Below are 24584 nucleotides of genomic sequence, written 5' to 3'. Positions count from 1 at the left end.
CCGAATTTTCAGAAAATATCCTAACATGCCTTTAAATATTTATAAATTGAAATTGAAATTTGTTTGCTTTGACCAAATCATGCTATATAAGGCATTAGGTGAAAAATGTCATTTAGAGGCAATTATTATTAAAAGAAATTTTAAAATTTCTTGGACATTGATTTTTTTTAAAAATTAAATTTAAATGAATTATTGGAAGCGAATTCTTTTGAAAACATCTTAATAAGCTTTTAAATATTTATAGATATTTTTTGAGAGCAGTATTCTTCGTCCGAAACACTCTAGGCATTAGATGAAGCATTACTTGTAAGGAATTTTTCTGGACATAGGTATTTTTTCAATACAGGCTTTAAATGAATATTTTAGTGCATTATTTTCCGTAAATAAACTAACATATCCTTAAATACTACTATCTATAATACCCTATATGGAAATCGATTCGCACTTAAATCAGTTAATTGAAAACATATATATAAAAGAAAGTAAAAGCGATTTTTTAGTTTTAAAAAATATTGCTGGTTGTATATTTTTATTCCGTTTGTTGCTCACATATTTTTCTTTAAAATGTTATTCTGCAATTTATATTAATTGTATGTTAGTTTTAGGCTAGAATAATATAAGGAAAAGAAACAAACTTCATGGCTGATAAATACAAATCTCTCTTGGTGTGGGAAGGAATTGAGGAAGATTCGGAATGCGAAAAATTTAAGCGTTACGTCCAGAAGAACTACAAATTACATTTTGGTAAGTTTTTCTTAACTGGTTTTATCCAACTCTCAGAATTTTTCGTGTTTCTCAAGACAGTTAACCAAAACAAAAAAAAAATACACGTAAAAAAGTAACCACATTTCGTATTCATGAAAAGAACACTGAAAAAGTGTCCTCTACTTTATTTAATATTCTTCTTGTTATCTTCTTTTTGCATCTGTTATAATTTAAGTTCATTGAGTGAAAGGGTAAGAGAACCCCGTTAGTTTGGAATGCGTTTTTTTTTACTTTGCAGAAGGGAAAGACAATAAATAACTGAGAAAAAGAATTGGTTGCATGCAGAGGGTAGCCTGATCTCTCCTAGAGCAAGCGCTTCCCAACCTTTATATCGCCGCGAATTGGTCAACATTTGATTTTACCAATGGTTTTGATTTTATAAATTTACAAATCCTGTGACATATATGTCACGCTAGGTTAAAATGGGTTTAAAGCATGCCTTTAAAACAAAATACAGTTACATGCCCGGTATGGATGCAGCTGTTTTTGACGGATTTAAAGTTTAAAGTTCATTATCTTAGACAAAGTTTTAGCTCAGCTCCCAGTTAACCTCGTCCGTAGAAAAGCACATAAACGCAAGAAAATTACACCATTAAATAAGATTAAAATAATATAACGTTCCTTGTGCGGCCCGGCACCATTTCATTTACGGAACGGCCCGGGGGTTCGGAACTACTGATCTAGAGGACTTTTTAGCATTAAATTGATATGGTTATCTAAAACAGTGCTTTTAAAAAGTGTCCCTTGAAGGACGTGGTCACTCTATAAAGGTGGTTTTATCGTATAAGTTCACCTGTATCACTTTTTTGATTCCGCTTGTCCGTACCAATACAGTAGTACTAAAAAGGTGTTCCGCGAGATTCCGTGGAAAGATTACAGGGACACCGATAGTAAGAATATTTTTTCTAATCAGTTATGGCTGTATTTATATCCAATTAACAATCAAATTTTTAGAAAAGTATTTTCTTTGTTTATACGAAATTAGGTAAAATTTGAGTGAAAAAAAAGAAGCAAAATTAAAAAAAAAACCATAATAATACATTAAACAAACTGTGAAAAGAATATGCATTCATAAAAGAATTCATGATGTATTTTATCGATCTTCTCAATTTAAAATAAATATACTAATTTCAAAAATAAAACATTACGTTTCGATATTTACTATTCTCAACAATTATGCGTTCTTTTTTTTTCAGATTTATTCTTAACAAACGCTAAAAGCAAATTTATTTTGTTAAATATTTCATTCTTCTCCCAAAATTAGTAGCATAAATTTTTTTTTTTAGCTATTATATTCACAACAGCTATTTTTTTTATAATGCCAGGGTTCCGTTAAAAGAAGTTCAATCATACAGGATTCGGTAGCCGAATAAATGAGGAAGCTCTTTATTAATACTTTCCATGGCTCAGTCTTTCAGAAATTAACATTTAAATAAAAAATAGGGCAGCAAGTGTATGTATGTTTTCAGTTGTGTAGTAAGGATTCCTATATTTTAATTTTAAACTCTCTGTAAAATGAAATAAATAATTTTATAACGTGCAATTTCTATCCGCTTCTGCTGTGCTAAGCATAGTTCTAATTCGTCGTAATATTCTTTTTACTAAGCGTATGTTTGACTTGCAAACTCATTTCATTTTAAGAATTAGTGCATGTATGCAATCTAAATTACTACTTCTTACTTTATATTGAATCATAAAAATTACTTAACTGATTCTTACTTGCCTCATAACTTACTGTAATTATAAATTTTAGTGTTACTAAATAACAAATATGATGGTGAATGGATGGTTTTTACTTCAAGTGATACTTTACAAGGTACTTCACGCGGCCCCAGGAACTTCCCATGAGCTTTGGTGTAGCGTTACACAACTTTGGTGTAAAGTAGTTGCTACCTTTTTCGGTATTCAGATACACGAGAATTTTTTTATTGTGCAGGACTGCCAGCACCTCCTAAACTTAAATTTATATTAAATAAATATTAAATATGCCTTTCTTTTATGATCGTAACCTTATTTCGAATTCTAGATCGAATACTTATTTAATTCTTAATCTTCAGATAGTTAATTTTTTTCCTACTTAATAAATGGTTTCTGCTTTATATTAATTTTAGTTTTTAAATCTGAAGTATTTTACTGTATTTTTTTAGAGTCTGATAGAGATTTTCAGAAATGGTCAACAGAAAATTTCCAAACCTATTGGGAAGCTGTATGGGATTACTTTGATGTCATTGCTTCAAAACCTTACACACAGGTAATTTGTTATTTTTACATATTTATAACATTTAATTAATATTAAAAAGGATAAAGAAAATATTCCAAGTCCCTTTCTCTCTTTTTGGGTTTACAACTACTAATGTTCAACTCCGTTGCCTTGTAATTTTGAATCCAATCCAAAAGACAAGGAAAATCCTGGATTAAGTATTGGGAGAAATTTGCCTCCGTGGAGGAATTTTTAATTGAATTAACCCGCATTCGCATTACATGGAGAAGAAAACCACGAAAACCTCCCATGATTAGCGCAATTGCAAGGGGACTCAAACCTATGATCCGCCTACCATTGAGGTTATTTTACGTCAGCACTATGGTCGGTGCGAGCCATCGAGCTTGGATATCGAGCAGCCATCACTGGGATTCGAACCCGGTTCACATCTTTGGAAGGCGAATGCTTTATCTCCTGAGCCACCACGACTCCATAAAAATAATTAATAAAGCCTGCTGAAAATTAATAGTTATAATCTAGGGTCTGCAAAAATACAAGATTTTTGGAGCCTGAATCAATAAAAACTCCTAGTTGGAGCTCACTGCTGAAACCTTTTGTATATATGAGCACTAAAAATGATGACAATCAACTAACATCAAATTGGTGTTCTACTACTACAAAACCCAAGGATAGTTCTTGGGGCAATGAAACTCCTAGAATGTTCTTTTACACTACTTGGTGTAAAATAGTCGCCACTAATCACCATGTTGCTATTCAGTAACATTAAAATTTATTATTACTGTAAGATATGATACATTTTACAATCAGTAGACTTACCTCTACGAGGCAATATTAAGTAAGAATCAGTAATTTAGGTTGCATGCATACACTTATTCTTAAAGTGAGTTTGTAAATCAAACATATGCGTGGCCGTAATAGTAAGGCGAATTCCAATTAGGCTTATTAGAGCAGGAGCTGTGAGAAATTATACATTGTAAAATTATTCAATACATTTTACTGAGACTTTGTAAATTAAAATAAAAATATCCTTATTACACAACTAAAAACATACATAAATTTTTTTAACGGCAAACTTTAGTTTCCGTAATGAAAAGCAACATCAACCACAAAATCTTGCTAACTTGTTATTGATTGTAAACAACTAAAGACGATATCAACATACGCCAACATTGGTGATTTTTTTTTAAGTGAAAGCATTTAATGTATAGTGTAAAAAGGTGAGTGATCTTGGAGTCTTTAATATTTTGGTTAATAAGATATTTCGTATACGTACCCTTTAAATCATATATGAGAGCTCAATTTGATGCAAACTTAAAGAAAGTGCTCCTCCATGCAATTATTAGAACTGTTCAACATCGAATTCGGAGAAATATTGCACTATAATTTTTGCAGTGTATAATATGGAAAGTAATGTACCAGCTTTTATGCTGAATTTTTCGAAAATATTTGGCACCTGCTACGATTTTGGTAGCATCTTAGAGATTTGGCCCCCGAGATTTGTGGACCAATGGTTGTAATATAAATTTATTATATTATAAATTTACTATATTATAAATTTATTAGATAATAAATTTATTAGATTATGAATTTATTATATTATAAACCAATTTACCTGATTTACATTTTATTTTCAGGTTTTTAGAAAGACAGGTCCAGGCATTTTAGACTGCGAATGGTTTGTAAACGCTCAATTCAACTACGCTGAAAACATTTTGAAAATGCGAGATGATACCGTAGCATTGATGTTTGAGGGTACATATCACAACAATTAATTATGACTAAAATAAAACATTACGTATAAGTAACATCTTAATATGAAAGATTTTTAAATATTTTGAAGATAATTATATTCGAATCATTATTTAGGAATTATTTTAAAAAAGAACGGGGTCTCCTTATATGAGGATCTCCTTATATGATGGGTCTCCTTATATGAGGATCTCCTTATATGATGGGTCTCCTTATATGAGGATCTTCATCTTCTTATATGAGGGGTCTCCTTATATGAGGATCTTTATCTCCTTATATGAGGATGTTTCATAAAATGTAAGCACATTAGCCTCGAACAGAGAGCTTGGTAGGTAATTTTTTGGTTAAAATACCCATACTATTAATACTTCATACTACTAATATGAAAGATTTTTAAATATTTTGAAGATAATTATATTCGAATCATTATTTAGGAATTTTTTTAAAAAAGAACGGGGTCTCCTTATATGAGGATCTCCTTATTTGAGGATCTCCTAATATGATGGGTCTCCTTATATGAGGATCTCCTTATATGATGGGTCTCCTTATATGAGGATCTCCTTATATGAGGGGTCTCCTTATATGAGGATCTTCATCTCCTTATATGAGGATGTTTCATAAAATGTAAGCACATTAGCCTCGAACAGAGAGCTTGGTAGGTAATTTTTTGGTTAAAATACTCAAACGCATTGGCGTGTAAGCCTTGTACATGCCACATAATTTTTCAGAGTATTTGTAGAAAATGAATCAGACGCCAATAGGAAAACAGTATACTCGCGACAAAGTAAACCTTTAAGCCTTATCAAGGCTACGATTGCCTATATAAAAGACTTTCTGAAAAGTTTGCAAACAACGCTTTTTATAGCTAACTTGGCGATTTTTTGAAATTGAAAATAGTTTATAACAAATTCATCAACTTAATTTGAATGTTGAAATTTTTGCTAAAAAACGGTAAATGTAAATCAAGAATAATAACAAAAATTGTAATTCTATAACTATTATTCCATGGTTTCAACATTATTCCATTGCACTGAAAAAAATAGCCAAATCTACCAGAATTATTTAAAATTCACCGTGTTTCTGGCTCTGAGGGAACACAAGCTGGATAATTTTTGTTGATAATTTTGTTTTGTTTTGCTGGATAATTGGTAATGAGTTGGGTAAAATTAACAATGCAATATGGTTTAATAATGTGTGATAAAATGTGGTAAATATGATAAAATTTGGTAATTTTATCATCATATGATACCTTAAAGCATAGCATGGAAATCATTTATTCGGTTAAATTTACTTTTCAGTTTTGTATATTTTGCCAAACGTGTGTAATAAGCATTATAAATTTGAGGACCAGAATTTCCCACTAACAGTTAGCACATGATCGAAAAATTTGCCAAATGTATGATTGAAATACTGTATGTTTTGGTTTTTAATAACAGATAGCTTTTTTAAATTTTTTTATGTCATTACTTTACAGTACGGTAATATTACCAGAAGTTTTTTCTTCGCGCACTATTGACTGTACATTGCATTTTCTGAAATAACGCTTTTATCGCTACTTTCTAAAACTTTCTAAAGTTGAAAATAATTTATGTTAAAAATATCTACTGAATTTGAATATCAAATTTTTTGAAAAACAATGGTCAAATATAAATCAAGAATATTAAAAAGAATTAAAAATATATCATTATTACTCTATTATTATTTTATTATTCTTATAGAAACTATTATCATTCCTTTTTTGAACATTTGATGGTAAATGATTTTTTATAGTTCTAATTATATACATTTAATTATACAAATAATTATAAATTTTAGTGCGCATTCTACTTTAAATAGTAATGATCATCTTTCCATCTTTTATATTATGAATCATAATTAGATGAGGAAGGAAATACAGATAAAGTTACCTTCAATAAGCTCTATGAAGAAGTGCAATTATATGCAGCGACATTTCGAAAGCATGGACTTCAAATCGGAGATAGAGTCGCTTGTAAGTACTTCTTATTTTTTATGTGATTTTGAAAATTTATAGTTAAGCTAGTTAAAGATACGCTGTTAGAATATTCATTCTGAAATTATGGTGAAATAACCGGAAGCAGTCTGTTCATTCAGTTAACCGTAAAGTTTACGGTAAAGAACATTTTTTTTTATCTTTACGGTTTTGAAACCGTTTACAACTAGTATGGTTATAAAAACAATAAAAAACTAAACAGTTTTTTAACCATTTACAACTATCATGGCTCAAAAAACATTAAAAAGAAAATTAACTGGACATTGGAGATAGTTTAGTAGCTTTATAGTGCTGCCATTTTTGCATCAATGGGAGTTTTATTTTCTACTAGATTAGCGTCACAAATTTGGGATTGAATATTGGAAACTCTTCATGTAATGAAGGTAATGTAGGAAGTATTGTAGCGTCAACGCTGCGATTCGAACCTTTGGAGTAGCTCGGTACTGATTTATTGCTTATTTTCTTTTTATTCAACACTGTGCGAAGAATGTCTTCTGCTTGCAGAAAATATAAGTATTGTTAACCAAGGTTTCGCTTAAGGAAGTTTAACCATATTTCAAAAAACTACTTCTTATAATTGAAATTTTTTATTTCGTCTCTTTTAATTTTTTCTCTTTATTTATTTTTCTCTATCTATTTTTTTTATTTTGATATAAAAATATTTGCAATACAAATATAAAAAATTGCTTTAATTTCATTATGCTAAAGAACTTTGAAACAATTTCCAAAGAACCAGTAATTAACGAACAAAACCTGTTATCTGTGTTAATTAATCAATTTTTTCTACCTTTTAATTATTCTTACTTACTACTTTGCATACAACTATTATTTCTTACTTTATATTGCTATTTATTACTTATAGAAATATTTATTATTTATACCTTCATATAAATATTCATTCCTACTTTATAATACCATTTATAACTTATACCTTTATATAACTATTTATTACTTATTTCCTTGTATGCTGCCATTATTCAATCATTTATATTATTGTTTATTACTTATATTATTGCTTATTACTTACATTGTTTCTTATAACTTTGTTACGATGATTCGTGAAAACACAATACTCACCCAGATGTTTATAACTTTTTTGGGTATAAAATATTTATGTTGTAATAGAATTTTATGCGTATTAATTAATTTTCAGGTCAAATGTCAAATAGGAAAGAAGCTATATTTGCTTGTTTGGCAACAGTAAGCATTGGAGCCATCTGGGGATGTGCCGTTCCTTACTTTGGTGCTCAGGTAATTTTGCACTTTCAGACAAAATTCACGCATTTTGTGTTTATATTATACATTGCATTTCGAACAATTTCTGTTGTTTTTGAAAACTATCAAAGAACTAAATATTCTTTATTAAATAAAGTTTAGGCGAGAAGCTATTCTTTACAATCTTCTTAATAAAGATAATGTATTGCGCAATTATCTTGTGAAGACCTTGACAGCCCAGTGCTCAGAAAATCGGAGTCAGGTCTGAAGGTGACAGGGTTCGATCCTCGACTCCGCTATGAGCCTCCGAGTACATGCGATATGCGTACTCGTTAAATCTGTTGGATCGAAAGGGGGGAGGGGAAACTGGGAAAATTTCTTTCCCTTCAGATCTACAGTTCTTGGCCAAATTATTAGATGTACTATAAAATTCTATGTACAGCCCTATTGTTTTTACTCGACTAAAACAGGTTTGCACTTGTTTACGTTCGTGTATCAATTGATTAACATTGTAATGCAATACGTTAAAAATAAATACAAATAGGAAGTACATAAAAATCTCCTGATTAAAAACCCATTACTTGTGCGTTTAAATATTAAATTGTTGCGTACAAACTCATGCAAAACATGTAATTATTAAAAAAATACAGTGCGTCTAGTAATTTGATCTAATTATTATTATATACTAATATAATACCTGATATAATAAATATTCTATATTTATATAGTATATCGTCTAATTTATCATATCGTTGAATTTATATTATATATCGTTTAATTTAACTAACGTAAACAAGTGCAAACCGGTTTCAGTTGCGCAAAATCAAAAAAACTGTATAGTATTACCTGATAATTAAGATTTTACATAGAATCTTATAATGCGTCTAATAATTTGTCTACATGTCTAAATTGAGGAAGTGGCATCACGATTGAGTTATGCTGCCATCTTTCTTTCTGTTCTCTCTTGTCAAACGAAAGGCACACTATTCTGACTTAATTCGCAAAAATCAAATAACTGACCAGCTTGGCCTGTCCAAGTGTCATTAGAAACAACACAATTATCTTAAGCAATTCAATGAATTGAAGATATATTTTTTATTTGAAGGTATTTCGAGAACTGTTCAATTTTCTTTCGTTCTCTTGCATTATACCTTCATTTTCTAGTTTTCTTAAAAAAGTATAAGACTGGTCATAGTTTTACGCAAAGCTTACACAAAAAAAGAAAACGTAACTTACTTAATAAATGCGAAGTAGTTAATAAGTTTAGAATTAAGTTTTAAGCCTTATTAAATAAAATAATAATCAAAACCAAAAGTAAATAAAAGTAAATATCTTTAAACGAGAAAAAAATATTTTACACGGAAAAATATAAATTTTTTTTAATTTTACACTAAGGACAATTAAAGATAATATTTGTTCAAGTGGAAAAAAGCCTCTTTCCGTTAAATATTCAATAATATTAAATCACGTTATAAGATTTTCTGTCATTGGCTATGTGTAAATATGACATTAAGATTTTATGATATAGAAAAAAATAGGAACTTGTATTTACAAAAAAATCCTGATGCAGTAGTATCAAGTCATAAAAATTATTAAAAAAATCTAAATTCAAATCATTATAAAAATCATGCAATTTATTTGATAAAATGCTCATTCGTTTCTTCTTTTAAAGAGCATAAAATTATTTTCATTTAAGTAAAACTTAGATGAAAATAGATTAAAATGAAAATATATTAGATTTAATTGATTTGTTATACATTTTAAGGGAGTTTCTTTTTCAGGCGGCAACAAATATAATAAGCAAAATGGAACCAAAGTTTCTAATAGTGGTTGACCGCCATCTTGATGGTGGAAAGGAATATAATATCCTTGATCACCTGAAATTTATGGTGGATGGTAAGAATAGGACTCATTTTTATTTCACTATTACTCATCCATTTCATTTTTTTTACTATATAGAAACAAAAGCATTTAACTTAAAAACGTGTTAAAAGTGTAACCTTTATTCAGTGAATTTGAATCATATCACACTGTTAGAAATTTCTAAAAAAATAGTTTAATAACAATTTATTTAATTTTCATTTTACCATATTCAAATAAAACAGTCAAATAACCGTAAATAAGGTAGTAATCAAAGTGTTAACTGCGGTAAAATTTTTTTATTAACTACTTTCGCCTAATACGGTTAAACTATCAGATTTTTAGAGCCCTAACTAGGCTTCTGTTTTAGAGTTTTGTAGTTCTATAGTTTTGTTACAGTATCGTATAGTTCTGTATTTTTGGTTTTTCCACGCTAGTTGTAAATGTTTTCAAAAGCGTAAAGGCAAAAAATGTTTTTTTTTTCACCGTAAACTTTACCGTTAATAGGACAACCAAACTGCTGCTGGTTATTTCACTGTAATTTTAAAGTGAAAATTCTTACAGTGCATGATGTTATAAAGATATATTTACATAATCAAATCTATTAAAGGAGAAATCTTTAAATTAAACACCTACTTTTCATTCGTAGCTTAATTCTTTTGTTTCTTTCAATACAACTAAAAGTATACAAAAATATGTACATCCGTGATGCAATACTAGTGATATATGATACTTTTAAATTATACAATGATTATTATATAATACTGATATGATATGATGATAGATAATACAATTAAATGATACATATGATGATATCTGATATTGTTATGTGATAATAAATGTTATATAGTAAATTTTTTATTTTTATGGTGTTACATAATATATTTCGTTGCATAGGAACACCTTCACTAGAAAAAGTAATTATAGTGCCTAGTAGACGTGAAACTTTATCAATGGATATCTCCCATATCAGAAATAGGTAAGATTAAGCGCTTAATTTTTTAAATTAAAGAAAAATTTAGTTCGTAAAGTTTGTGATGATTTTACACCGAAGAGCCATTACATTATGACCACCCTGCCAATAACATGTAGGACCACCTTTAACCCTCAAAAATGCTAGCACCCGCCGTGGCATTGATTCCACAAGATGCTGATAGGTAGTCTGAGGTATGTGGTATCTAGAGCTCACCAACTGGTCCTGCAATTCCGTCACATTGCGAGGGGTAGCGTGGCAGCATGAATCTGGTTTTCCAAGTAGGACCACAAATGCTCTATTGGATTAAGGTCAAGTGAATTTGGGGGCCAAGACATGACTTGAAAGTCACTGGAATGTTCCTCGAACCAATCCATGACGATTTACCGAAATCTTGAACACCACATAATGCAGTGCTTTTGCCAGAATTTTTTTTCTCCGTGTATAGGGCATCGCTTTTTTTGTGGTTCTTGTTGTCAAGAATTACATTTAATTATGGTTATTACGGGGCGGTTGCATTGATTGCAAAATTTATTTTACCCCGAGTAAATGCATTGATTTCGAAATACTTAGATAGAAATAAAATTTTGATTTCAGACATTTATATGCGTTATTTTTCTTCTTATAGTTGTTTCATCGACAATTTCTTAGAAACTGGAAAACTTCAGGATGGTTCAGTTCCTCCATTAGTTTTCGAACAACTACCCTCCAGTCATCCTGTTTTCTTGTCATTTACATCTGGTACGACAGGCATTGTCAAAGGGGTGGTGCATTCAGCAAAGGTAAGTATAAAAATTTATACTAGTGTTTTTTTTTTGTTAGAACTATTTATTATTTAACAGACACAAGACGTTCCAAACAAAATAGTGCAATTTTTAATCGATCCTTTTCAAATTTTTGTAGAACATTGATAGCATTAATAGAAGTCTGTGTACAAAGCTTTAGAAATAAAAAACCCAATTATTTTCTGAGTTATAGCCTAAACTATGGTTTTTAATTGTTGGTTATTAAAACGTTTCTTGTGAACGAATTTAAATTTTTCAATTGCATTTTTACCAAAATGTGTTGTTTATGGGCATTAAGATAAATTGAAGTCGTTATAGTAACAGTATAAAAATATAACGTAACTAGGCATTACATTTTTATTTTGATTACATTTCTTGAAAAAGCACGATTCTTCAATTATGCATATTGATTATCATTATGCTCAATTAAAAAATTAAACTAAGGTATCATAATCTAGTTGAACAGCCGACCCAATTTTGGACTTACGACTACTAATGTTCCACTCCGGAACCTTATAATTTTGAACCCAATCCAGAAAACAAGAAACCTCCTGAATCAAGTACTGGGAGAAATGTGTCTTTAAAGAAGACTTATTTTTTTGCAACTAACCCGCATTTGCGTTACACGGATGGAGAGAAAAACCTCGAAAATCTACCTCGGTCATCCTGGTGGCAAGGGAACTCTGTCCCATCATCCGTGTACCACTGAGAATATTTTCCCTCGGCACTGTGGTTGGTGCGAACCGGGTGCGAAACTCTTATCGACCTGCCATCGCTGAGATTCGAACCCGGTTCGAAGTGGAAGACGAACTCTCTATCCCCTGAGCCAACACGTCTCAAGATTAAGATATTGATTTAATCAATTGCATTTAGAATTAAACCAGATACGTCGAAGAGTATCTAAAACAATTTTAATAACATTAAAAAAAAAAAAAAAAAAAGAGCTGTGCGCAAGGGACATTTTGAAGTTGAGAGAACATTGAAAAATTCCATTACGAGAAAAAGCAATTTTGTCGACGAGAACTGCATATTAATGTATGGATCTTTACAAATTCATAATCTTTTAACTCGGTAAGAAAAACTCTGATTTAAACACAGTCTGTTGCCCATTACTTAGTAAAATGCGTTTTTTTTAATGTCTTAAAACCAAATAAAGGATTCTTGAAGGATTTCTCCCATTTTGAACGTCCAGTGTTCCATTCCATCCTTTATGATATGTTTTCGAATAAAATTTCAGGTTCTTCTGCATTCACTAGCTAACGTGTCTTTTGTTTATGATCTGAAACTTGGAGATGTCTTTTTAAGTTATTTTCCAGTAAGTAGAATTCACATTTGCACTTTTCTATTTCTTAATACTAAAATTATTTAATGCTAATGCTATCCTCAATGCTAATGCTGTTTCTCAATGCTTTCTAAAATATGAATTCTTCGAAAGAAGGGTTTGTAGCATTCAACACAGGTATAAGGGAAAGAAACAGCCAACGAGTTTCTGGAATTCATATTTTCGTAACAATAGCAACCTCACTATGTGAGTTTAATGTCATTATTTGATTCATCTGAAATTAAAGAATCTGGTCTAAAGGCTGAATTCTATTACATTTCAAATAATCCATTTGCTATGGTTCAGATTGACTGTTTTTTTTCGTGAGAATAAAGTAAATAAATCCCGAAAAGTCAAATGACCCCAGAGAAATCTAATTCAAATTTTCAAGATGGTATTAAAATTTTATAAGACACGGTTTACGGTTAACGGTTAAACTCTATTATCAAAACATTTAAAATAATTTCTCTTTTAAACGGTTTAGATTTATCGTTTTTCGTGGATAGAGGTAAAGAAAGATCCATATAAATCAAATAAAAGCTAAAAAAAATCCAAGCAAAATTTAGAATGTGGAAAAAGAGATAGTATAGATAAATTTGTAATGCATGATAATCAAACTTATTGCACATGCGTTAAAAAATGAATTCCATTGTTGAAATTTTTAAAGAAAATCCGTTCGATTTGTTTTGACTGTTTCTTCGTGAATACAGTAAATAGTACAGGAAAAATAAACTAAAAGCCAAAAAGTTCAAGTAAAATTCTCATAAAAGAAAAGAGATTGCATAAAATTTTAAGAACTTCTGCGCATGCGTCGGCCGAACTCTACTACCTACAATCATACATGAATGTGGATCTGTATTAGTTTCCGTTTACGATCTCTCAAAGTATTCATTTGATGCTTGAATATGATTGTAAATACCTGACATTTTATAGACTTTTTTTTTCTCTTTTCAGATGGGCTGGATACCAATACTTAATTTCTTATCATGCTTGTCCAGAGGGGCCACTTTGTTTATGTATAGTGGAAGTCTGTATCATGTGAAAAATAACCGCTCCTTCTGGAATGTAGCGTCAGAATGCAAATCTTCATTTTTGACATTTATACCCTGTCACATCGAAAAGTTTGAGCAGATAAATTTAGTTCCTGGTAAGAGTATTAAACGAAATATGTGTTGAAGACTTGTTTTTGTAATTTTTGTTTCAGTTGACAGGCAAGACATTTCGTTCATTTACAACGTCGGTAGCGTGTTTGATGAAATCGAAGTAAGCGGTGATGGCTGATTGCGCTAACGGTATTCTAAAACCTAGAGGACTGCGCATCTAACATCTTACCCCCCCCCTCGAAAAGAATTTTTTAATTTCATGTTTTACAAATGTTGTTGAACATCCGATCCAATGTTTGGGTTTATGACTACTAATGTTCAACTCCGTAGCCTTGTAATTTTGAACCCAATCCAGAAGACAAGGGAACTCCTGGATCGAGTATTGGGAGAAATTTCGCCTTCGTGGAGAACTTTTTGTTGGAACTAACCTGTATTTTGCGTTACATGGAGAGGAAGACGACGAGAACCTCCCACGGTTAGCATGACGGTAAGGGGACTCTAACCTATGATCCGTCTATCACTGAGAATATTTCACGTCAGCTAAGTGGTCTGTGCAAACCGGATGCGGAATTCGTAAAGACTGGGATTCGAACCCGGTTCACCTCATTGGAAGGCGAACGCTCTATCTCCTGAGCCATCGTGGCTTCCTCGAGAAGGGTTTATGTACTGCGCTCAAAGCAACCCTTGCGACTGTCTCTTCTACTTCAATCATGCAGTAAAACATTTTCCGATAAAATCGTAGTCTCGCCAATAATATTCGCCAGAAGCAAGTGTGCACTGGGGGGGGATATGCCAATTAATGTACCTCCATTTTTTAGTCAATTATGCAATTTTTATTTAATAGTAATGCTGTATAGTTTTTTTTACTTCTGTAAGTTTAAAATGCAAGCTATATTTGAACTATGAAGGAAAATTTTGTTTTTGTCCATTTTAAGGTGACAAGGGTCCTTCAAAGTTTTGAAAATCAGGCAACAGTTTGGTTAGAATGATGCGATTTTTTCCAGTATATTGGTTAAAAATTAAAAAAAAAGTATTTGATGCCCCCTTGTCGTCTTAATTTGTTTAAAAAAGTAAAAGTTCCGGGACTTGCTGCCCTGCTACAGAAACGAAAAACCACATTTTAATTTAATTTATTTACAGTGCTCATTTTGTTTGGGGAAATTTAAACCAATTTCAACCAATCTATATAAACCAAAATTAAACTTCCGCATATTATTTAGAAAAAAATTATGCTCATAAAATGTTTCTACCGTTCATATACTAATTCGGTTATGACTATTTAATTTTTAAAAGAATTTTTAAAATAAATTTGCTGTTTTTGGTTGCTTTTCTTTATCTTCTTCTTTTGAAAAAAGTTTTTCCTTTTTATTTCTTTTTTTGTTTTCTTTGTATTTCTTATCTTTGTATTTCTTATCTTTGTATAAGCTCGTCTTAATTTGGAAATGCGCTTAAAATTTTTTCATTTGTTTAAAAGTTAACCTTTTAAAATAAAATTTTCTGTCTTTTTAGATCCAGAATTATCATTTGATAAGTTGAGGTTAATAACTATTGGAAGTTCTCCAGTGAAAGCACAAAATGTAAAATTTCTTCTCAAATATTTTCCAAGAGTGCTTATTTCAAACATGTACGGTAAGTTAAATTCTTAGAAATTTTTTTCTTCTTAGAATTACTGATTTTATTTAAGATAACTGTCAGGTGAAAAGATATTTGAAGATTATAGGGGGTAAAAATTGATACCCCACTGTTGATAAGAACTCATTCAGATGAAGCAGCCTGAACTGAAGTAGCTATAAGCAGCTTTTTGAGGAGAAATGACAACACAATACAGGTTTATTTTCCTAAGTATTTTATTCTATTTCCGGTGTTGAACGGCCGTCCCAATTTCTGAGTAGACGACTATCAATATTCAACACCATAGCCTTGTAATTTTGAACCCAACCCAGAAGACAATGGAACTTCTGGATCGAGCATTGGGTGACACTACCGTTCGTGGAGGACTTTTTGATGAAACTTATCCGCATTTGCGTTAAATTGAAAGGAAATCTATGAATACCTCCCATGGTTAACCTGAAGGCAAGGCGACTCTAACCCATCATCCGTCCACCATTCAGATTATTTTACGTCAGCACTGTGGTCGGTGAGAGCCGGGTGCGGAATTCGTATCGAGCAGCCCTTGTTGGGATTCGAACCCGGTTCACCTCATTGGAAGGCGTTCTTTCTATCCCCTGACCCACCACGGCTCTCTTAAGAATTGGTATATTTCTGCAATCTGTATTAAAGGAAAATGTGTTTATCTATCTATATATATATATATATATATATATATATATATATATATATATATATATATATATATATATATATATATATATATATATATATATATATATATATATATATATATATATATATATATATATATATATATATATATATATATATATTGTAGAATATATTAATTTTCACTTAAATACAAACGTTTATATATCAAATTGAAGGTAATTTAATGTAGACTTTAATTAAAAATACAGTATTACAATGTTTGTATTACAAAGAAAGTTATGCAGCTAATATTAAGATCTATCTCAGATTTGCATTTTTTAAAGTGATACTTACACAATCAATACTTAGTAGGATAACCCTTATTTTTTAAGACAGCTTCACATCGTCTTTTTATCGAGTGAACGAGTGTTTGGAGTTCATCTTTCGTAATCACATGGAGCCAAGAATCAATTATAGCTTCACGTAGTTGTCTTTTATTGGATGGACGTTTTTTTCGTACAAGAATTTTCAAACGTCAACACAAATTTTCAATTGGATTGAGATCAGGGCTGTTTCCTGGCCATGGTAATATATCTATGCCTTTATTTTGAAAGCATGCTTTGCATACTTTTGTTGTGTGGCATGGAGCTGAATCCTGCTGAAAAATAAATGGTGCGTTGTTGTGGAAGAGATCCCTGATGGAAGGTATCAATTTTGGTTTCAGGACAGTTTCGATATATTTTTTGGCATTCAGGCTGCCAAATCAGGCCGAAAAAAATGCACAAGTGCTACTACCGATAAAAAAATTAAATGGCTATGCCTTCTAGATAGAAAAATGTCATCAGATGCCATTAGATGTGAAATGAATGCAGCTGGTATTGCAGTAAGTTCAAGAACAATAAGAAGAAGGTTATCAGGATTTGGACTACAAGCTGGAATTCCAAGGAAAAAACCATATTTAAGTAAAAAGCAGCGCGAAAAACGAGTTAAGTCGGCAAAAGAACACATTAAATGGTCAGAAAATCAATGGAGGCAAATAATCTGGAGTGATGAGAGTAAAATATCGCTCTCTGGAAGTGATGGTAGAAAATACGTGAGACGTAGAGTAGGTGAAGCGCTTCATCTGATTGCATTGAAGCAACTACAAAAAATTCAACAAATGTCATGATTTGGGCATGTATGTCTGCAGATGGTGTGGACCGAATTCAAGTGATTGATGGCATCCTGAATGCCAAAAAATACATCGAAACTGCCCTGAAACCAAAATTGATACCTTCAAACAGGGATCTCTTCTCCAACAACTCACCATTTATTTTTCAGCAGGATTCAGCTCCATGCCACATAGCAAAAGTATGCAAAGCATGCTTTCAAAATAAAGACATAGATATATTACTATGGACTGGAAACAGCCTTGATCTCAATTCAACTGAAAATTTATGGCGACGTTTGAAAATTCTTGTACGAAAAAAACGTCCATCCAATAAAAGACAACTTATTGAAGCTATAATTGATTCTTGATTCATGTGATTACGAAAGAAGAACTCCAAACACTCGTTCACTCGATGAAAAGACGCTGTGAAGCTGTCTTAAAAAATAAGGGTTATCCTACTAAGTATAGATTGTGCAAGTATCAGTTTAAAAAAATGCAAATCTAAGATAGATCTGACTATTTGTTGCATAACCTTTTTCGTAATACAGATATTGTAATACTGTATTTATTATTAAATTCTACATTAAATTAATTTCTATTTGATATATAAACGTTTGTATTTAAGTGAAAATTAATATATTCTACAAGGACAAAAAGTTGAAAAACATGAAACTTTCAAAAAGTGTCCACACTTTTGGCCACCACTGTATGTATATACATGTATATATGAATATATATATAAATGGGTAAGTTATTTTTATCCCTGTCGCCTTCAGTTATCCGATACCTTTAATTAAATAGTAAAGAGCATTTCACACTCATTATAGAAAACTGCTACAACATGGTAATTTTAGATAACGCTTTATAGGTGCCACAGAATACTTTGGAATGGTGTCTGGAATATATATGAAATCCCCAAGCTATGCAGGAGAAATTCAACTTCCTTCTCTGGGTATCGATATTCGTTGCTATAACGATAAAGGTTTGTATAAATTAGTGAGCATATTTTGGATTATTAATTCTTGGTTAAATTTCATTGACTCGCACTGAAAATATCACAGCTGTAGCATTATATCGATTATTAACTATTCACATTTCATTTTCGTAAGACACTAGTAAGCTTCAATTACTGAGGTTCTTTTAAAATAATTGTTTATCATGCAATATGTGATCCTTAGTCAAATCTAATACACTTTAAAAAAATTCTGGATCAAATTACGGTAAAAAGTACCGGCACTTTTTATCCTTAACTCTCTTTTTACCGAAAAATGTTACGAATTAAAAAACCTGACATAACGTAACTTTTACAGCATAAATTGCAGTAAAAGCACTTAATCACTCTAAATTAAATAAATATTACTGTAAAAATTATGGTACAATATTTTACGGTAAAAATGGATTTTACGGATAATCCATTCAAAGCACTTGTACTTTATACCATAATTTGATCTCAATTTTTTATAGAATTGAATTAAAATATCAAGGCTTTATTTGAATGGTTGGTCAATACTATTGTTTAAAAACTGGAGTAAATTTCAAATCTCTTGCATGAACATTGAAGTTATTTTTTCTTGTTTATTCCTATTTTATTTTAAAACAAGTACAATTTCAGTTTATTTCTGGTAAGACAAAACAGATGAGTTAGCAAAATCTATACATTCATTAGGCTTAAAATTATAGTTATCCAAAAACTCAAATAAAGCCTACTTTCAGCTTAAGATTTTTAAAAATAAAAATTTAAAAATTACCATATGAAAACGACCCTATAAAGTTTTTTACCATATCTAATAATGAAAAAAAATTCGTCCTCAAATAGGGTTTGTAAGTTAATTAATTTCTTAAGTATTAAGCTTCGTTAAAGATAACGGCTTGCTTTGATGTAAAACATATTTTCCGCTAAAAGTTTGTAAGCTTAAAAAATATAAAATAAATTCAATTCAAAAATATTTCTTACTATGGAAAATTTAATTTTTTATACTTTAATAATAGAAAACTGCAATCACAGTTATACCTAAATTTTACAGAGTCTTATACATTTTAGTTAAATATGTATGCAAAATGAATTGTAGTTGTCATGAATAAATTAAAACGACGACACGAATGTAGCACAAATGAAGGTACTAAAATGGACAATTATAGTTTCGGTTCTACAAAATAGAACTTTCCTCAGTGCCAACTGTGGTAATTTTCTTATGTCACAGATGAATATTCTTGTTTATGAAACCGAAACTATAATTGTCCATTTTTGTACCTTCCTTTGTGCTTTATGCACGTTTTTTAATTTATTCGTGCTTAGCATGATGTAAACTAGAACCTTCTTCATTGACAAAATACACACAATTTCTGTTATGACACTGACGAACATTCATGTTTATGGAACTGAAACTATATTAGTGCTTTTTTGTACCTTCATTTTTGACCTATTCCAGTTGTTTTAATTTATTCCTGCGTAGCATGATAACTGGAACGTTCCTCAGTGTCAAAAACACACAATTTTTGTCATGACACTGACGAACATTCTTGTTCAAGGAACCTAAACTATATTAGTGCTTTTTTGTACCTTCATTTGTGACTTATTCGCGTTGTTTTAATTTATTCATGCGTAGCATGATAACTAGAACGTTCCTCAGTGTCAAAATACACACAATTTTTGTCATGACACTGACGAACATTTTTGATCATGGAACCGAAACTATATTAGTGCTTTTGTTGTTTCTTCATTTGTGACTTATTCACGTTGTTTTAATTTATTCATGCGTAGCATGATAACTAGAACGTTCCTCAGTGTCAAAATACGCACAATTTTTGTCATGACACTGACGAACATTCATGTTTATGGAACCGAAGCTATATTAGTGCTTTTGTTGTTTCTTCATTTGTGACTTATTCACGTTGTTTTAATTTATTCATGCGTAGCATGATAACTAGAACGTTCCTCAGTGTCAAAATACACACAATTTTTGTCATGACACTGACGAACATTTTTGATCATGGAACCGAAACTATATTAGTGCTTTTGTTGTTTCTTCATTTGTGACTTATTCACGTTGTCTTAATTTATTCATGCGTAGCATGATAACTAGAACGTTCCTCAGTGTCAAAATACGCACAATTTTTGTCATGACACTGACGAACATTCATGTTTATGGAACCGAAACTATATTAGTGCTTTTGTTGTTTCTTCATTTGTGACTTATTCACGTTGTTTTAATTTATTCATGCGTAGCATGATAACTAGAACGTTCCTCAGTGTCAAAATACACACAATTTTTGTCATGACACGGATGAACATTCTTGTTCATGGAATTGAAACTATATTAGTGCTTTTTTGTACCTTCATTTGTGACTTATTCATGTTGTTTTAATTTATTCATGCGCAGCATGATAACTAGAACGTTCCTCAGTGTCAAAAAACTCACAATTTTTGATATGACACTGACGAACATTCTTGTTTATGGAAACGAAACTATAATTGTTCATTTTTGTACCTCTATTAATACCTTATTCACGTTGCTTTAATTTATTCATGCGTAGCATAAAATATACCATGTCCTCATTCGGATATATATGAAATAAATACATTCTTTTAATAGGTGAAGCAGTTATTGGTGAAATGGGAACTTTGGTCATCGCAACTCCCGCTCCAAATCTGCCTTCGTATTTATGGAAAGATACAGATAATAAAATTCTTCATTCAAAATACCTTTCACAGTTCCCAGGTAAAATGATTAGATTTTACCTGTTTAGTAAGTTTAATGTCCTTCTGTCAACAAAAACTTGTATAATTAATAATTAATCTTCCCTTTTTATATATTTAATGCATTCAAATTAATTTTGTTCCAGCTAAAATAAGATTGTAATTTTTTGATCCAAAAATATCGAATGAATTCATGAAAACTGAAAATGCAAAACACATTCTTTTTCATTTTTTAAAACAAATTGCTTAAATAGTTTCTTACTATTAACTGTTCAACTATTACACTATTGGCTATTAATAATTAAAATAATTATTTTGAGTCAAGTTAAGTGTGTTATTATTTGTCTGATTTTGGTAACTATTTTTGTAGGTGTCTGGTGCCAAAGTGATAACTGTATTATCAATCCTGTCACCCATGGCATTTCCATTAAGGGTCGATGGTAAGTATTACCACTATAATGTTATGCATAGTACTACATCAAATTGATTAAAACATTTTTACATTTGGAATAGTTTTGCTTTGTATTCAATTAAAAGCAATGCATTAAGCAAGAAAACTTTTTTCAACAATCTGTAGAATTATGGTTTTTATTTCTATTCTTGAAATCTAGTTTTAAAAGAAATATATATATATATATATATATATATATATATATATATATATATATATATATATATATATATATATATATATATATATATATATATATATATATATATATATATATATATATATCGCTTCGTGGGTTCGACATACCGTGAAAACTTTAAATTTATGTAAGGATAAACGACTATATCGAGAAATATAAAGAATAATTTTTATCTTAGGATAATTATTCTTTATTCAGAAATATCGCATTAAATTATACCAACAGATGTGTCTTGAAGAAGACTATTGGTTTTTTCCCATTTATAGTTTTCTCTTTATGTCATCTGTGTATATATATATTACATTACATTTGTTAATAGTTTGAAAAAAATTTACAAATTTATATTGAATTACTTATTACAACAAAGAGAAAACACTTCCTACAAAACTGATAATTTGTTTTTGGATTTGTTTATCATATTTGGATTCTTGCAACACGTTATTGCAATGTCGTTTTTTTCTTTTTATGTTATAACTAATCATGCTTAGTAACAAATTACGTTCAACTATTTTAGTGATGATACTTTTGTGCAAAATGGTGATCGATTCGGACCAGAAGATATTTATTTTGCAAGTAAGTGTAATTCTCATATTTAACTATGATTTATACAGTACTTCTTTCTAATGTTCTATACTGAGTTAAATCGAAAGAGAAAACTATTGTTTTTTATTTTTAAAATGCCATTGCTTTTTTTTCGATGACATTAATTGTGAGCATTTATAAAATATTACGTAAGTGAATGTATGCATTGAATATACATATATATATACAATTTAATATTCTGATTTCTAATTCGAAATGATTATTTAAACTTCTGTGTAATCAATTTAATGAGAAATTTAGTCAGTGAAAACTAACGGTTTAGAAAGTTTTCAGCCAAAGGTACAAATAATTCATCTTTGTTTGAACATACTCTTTTCAATAGTTTTAGAAGTCTTGGAACATGTTGAAATATAATTTCACTCAAGTTTGTTTTAACTTTAATATGGTGGAAAGTTAAACCATTAATTAGTTCAGAGTAGCCATTCTTAATCTAAGTATTTAAAATCCCTACCATAAATTAAATCTATAAGGAATCATCTTAAGGTAATTGCATAATATTTAAGCAAAGAAAAACATGCAATCAAAATCTAACGAAAATCTGGTGGAGAAGGAAGAATAATATGATGAAAAAGTTATAACATGTTTGATTATCGGTGGTAATAAAAATTAGTCTTATCAGGCAATCAAGGTGGTTTTGATGTTCTCACTATTCCTTTATTAGTAATTCAACAGATGTCTGTACAATTTTTGTTTCTTATTTGCGAAATATTAATTTATAACTAGTAACGAGCATGATTTTTCGACTTCGTCAAGGATTCTAAAATTAAATATAAAGGGTGGCTTTTGTTAAACACCCTCTGAATGTACAAAATAGCCAATTAAACTATAGTTTTCAAATCATGTAATTTTCAGTTATGCTAACAATAAATGCTTTTTCTTAAATAAAATATTTTAATACATTGATTATTTAATAAAAAACGATAAGGAATAAAAAAAAGTTAAATATTCCATATTTTTTTTGATTATTTATTCTTATCTTAAATTTTTCCAATCTACTCCCTTATAAAAACGTAAGGATGACATATTTTGAAATTGGTTAAATTCAATCCCAAAGTTTTAAATATCAGTACTTACCAATTTAAATAATTTTATAGCATAAAACATATTTTTTTCTAGTTCATGGCATTGAAGAAATTGAAGATTCAATTTGTGTTGCACAATATATACCGGAAAAAGAGGAAAGAGTAGTGCTGTTTGTTAAACTCAAAAAAGGTTATGAGTTTACTCCGTCTTTTAAATTAAAGATAGAACGTAAAATAGAAGATGAACTCTTTGAGGATCTTGTACCTAAATTAATATTGCCCATTCCAGATATTCCAGTAAGTTATATTTTAATAATATTCCAGTAAGTTAAAATAAACATTTTATAACATTTATATTACTGCAACTGAATCGAGGATGATGAGTAAATATAACCTTGAAATATAACATCCATGAATAAATTTTATTATTTTTATTTTTTACCTGTGGCCACATTCAATAATACGTCTGCAATATTATTTTTTGCTCATTCATGCTATATTATATTGTATTTACACCGATTTAAGAGGATCCAAAAAAAATTTTCTAGCTATATTATTAATTTTCAATATTTTGAATGATAAGTATATTTCAACCAAAACATCGCGTTTTTACTGGCGATTGATTGTAAACCATTGCTACTAATGGTATTTTATGTAAATAATATCAACGCAAATGGAGAGCAGTACTACCACTTTCCAGAATTCGGATCTTGGTCCTGTTTCACTGACTTTCGACCGGGACTTCCTCAACAGAGCATTTATATAGATTCTCTTGAGAAAACAAACAAATGCAATTTCAAAAGTAAGGTCTGTTTGTTTAGAAATCCCAAAATCTATATAGTTTCTATAATATTGCATCAATTTAGATGTTGAATATTTTTTCGATTCTTCCTTATAATCGCTACTTTGATTGGTGAATATTTTTCAGACGCTGTACCAGCATCTTTCTTGTCAAACCAGTTCCCTGTAGGTTACCCATTGCTCATAGAGCAATTATCACTCTTTTAAAATGCCTTTAATGCATTATCATCATCACACATCCACGCAATAGTTTGTCTTGGTATATAGTATTTTTCATCTGTTTTCTAAGTTGTAAGAATGTTTAGCCGGAAGGCGAATCACTGCGCTCAAACGATGTGAATGCTGAGAAATAATGCTTCCCGCAGTGGACTGGTGGTGAAGACACTGTTCTTAGTA

At 30.2% G+C, this 24584-nt stretch overlaps 1 protein-coding gene across 4 annotated transcripts in view; it reads left to right on the top strand.

Annotated features, from left to right (window-relative positions):
* Positions 1–24584, top strand: part of LOC110282477 (acetoacetyl-CoA synthetase) — a 36968-nt gene that overhangs the window by 8446 nt on the left and 3938 nt on the right. For 2 of the 4 annotated variants that reach the window (XM_087161439.1, XM_087161437.1), the window contains exons 2-17: positions 600–744; positions 2913–3016; positions 4621–4738; positions 6615–6725; positions 7900–7997; positions 9743–9857; positions 10719–10800; positions 11423–11576; positions 12817–12894; positions 13855–14047; positions 15513–15632; positions 18284–18397; positions 21009–21134; positions 21483–21552; positions 22277–22335; positions 23482–23684. In XM_087161439.1, the coding sequence (XP_087017565.1) occupies positions 639–744; positions 2913–3016; positions 4621–4738; positions 6615–6725; positions 7900–7997; positions 9743–9857; positions 10719–10800; positions 11423–11576; positions 12817–12894; positions 13855–14047; positions 15513–15632; positions 18284–18397; positions 21009–21134; positions 21483–21552; positions 22277–22335; positions 23482–23684 (1851 nt within the window). In that variant the 5' untranslated portion in view covers positions 600–638. The remainder of the gene's footprint in view (positions 1–599; positions 745–2912; positions 3017–4620; positions 4739–6614; positions 6726–7899; positions 7998–9742; positions 9858–10718; positions 10801–11422; positions 11577–12816; positions 12895–13854; positions 14048–15512; positions 15633–18283; positions 18398–21008; positions 21135–21482; positions 21553–22276; positions 22336–23481; positions 23685–24584) is intronic. The other 2 variants (XM_087161440.1, XM_087161438.1) reach the window with 1 other exon arrangement.

Source organism: Parasteatoda tepidariorum, chromosome 4 (genome assembly GCF_982258835.1).
Source record: "Parasteatoda tepidariorum strain Cologne lab strain chromosome 4, Ptep-v5.0, whole genome shotgun sequence".
In the NCBI taxonomy this organism is placed as follows: Eukaryota; Metazoa; Arthropoda; class Arachnida; order Araneae; family Theridiidae; genus Parasteatoda; species Parasteatoda tepidariorum.
This window is presented reverse-complemented; position numbering and strand designations above follow the sequence as displayed.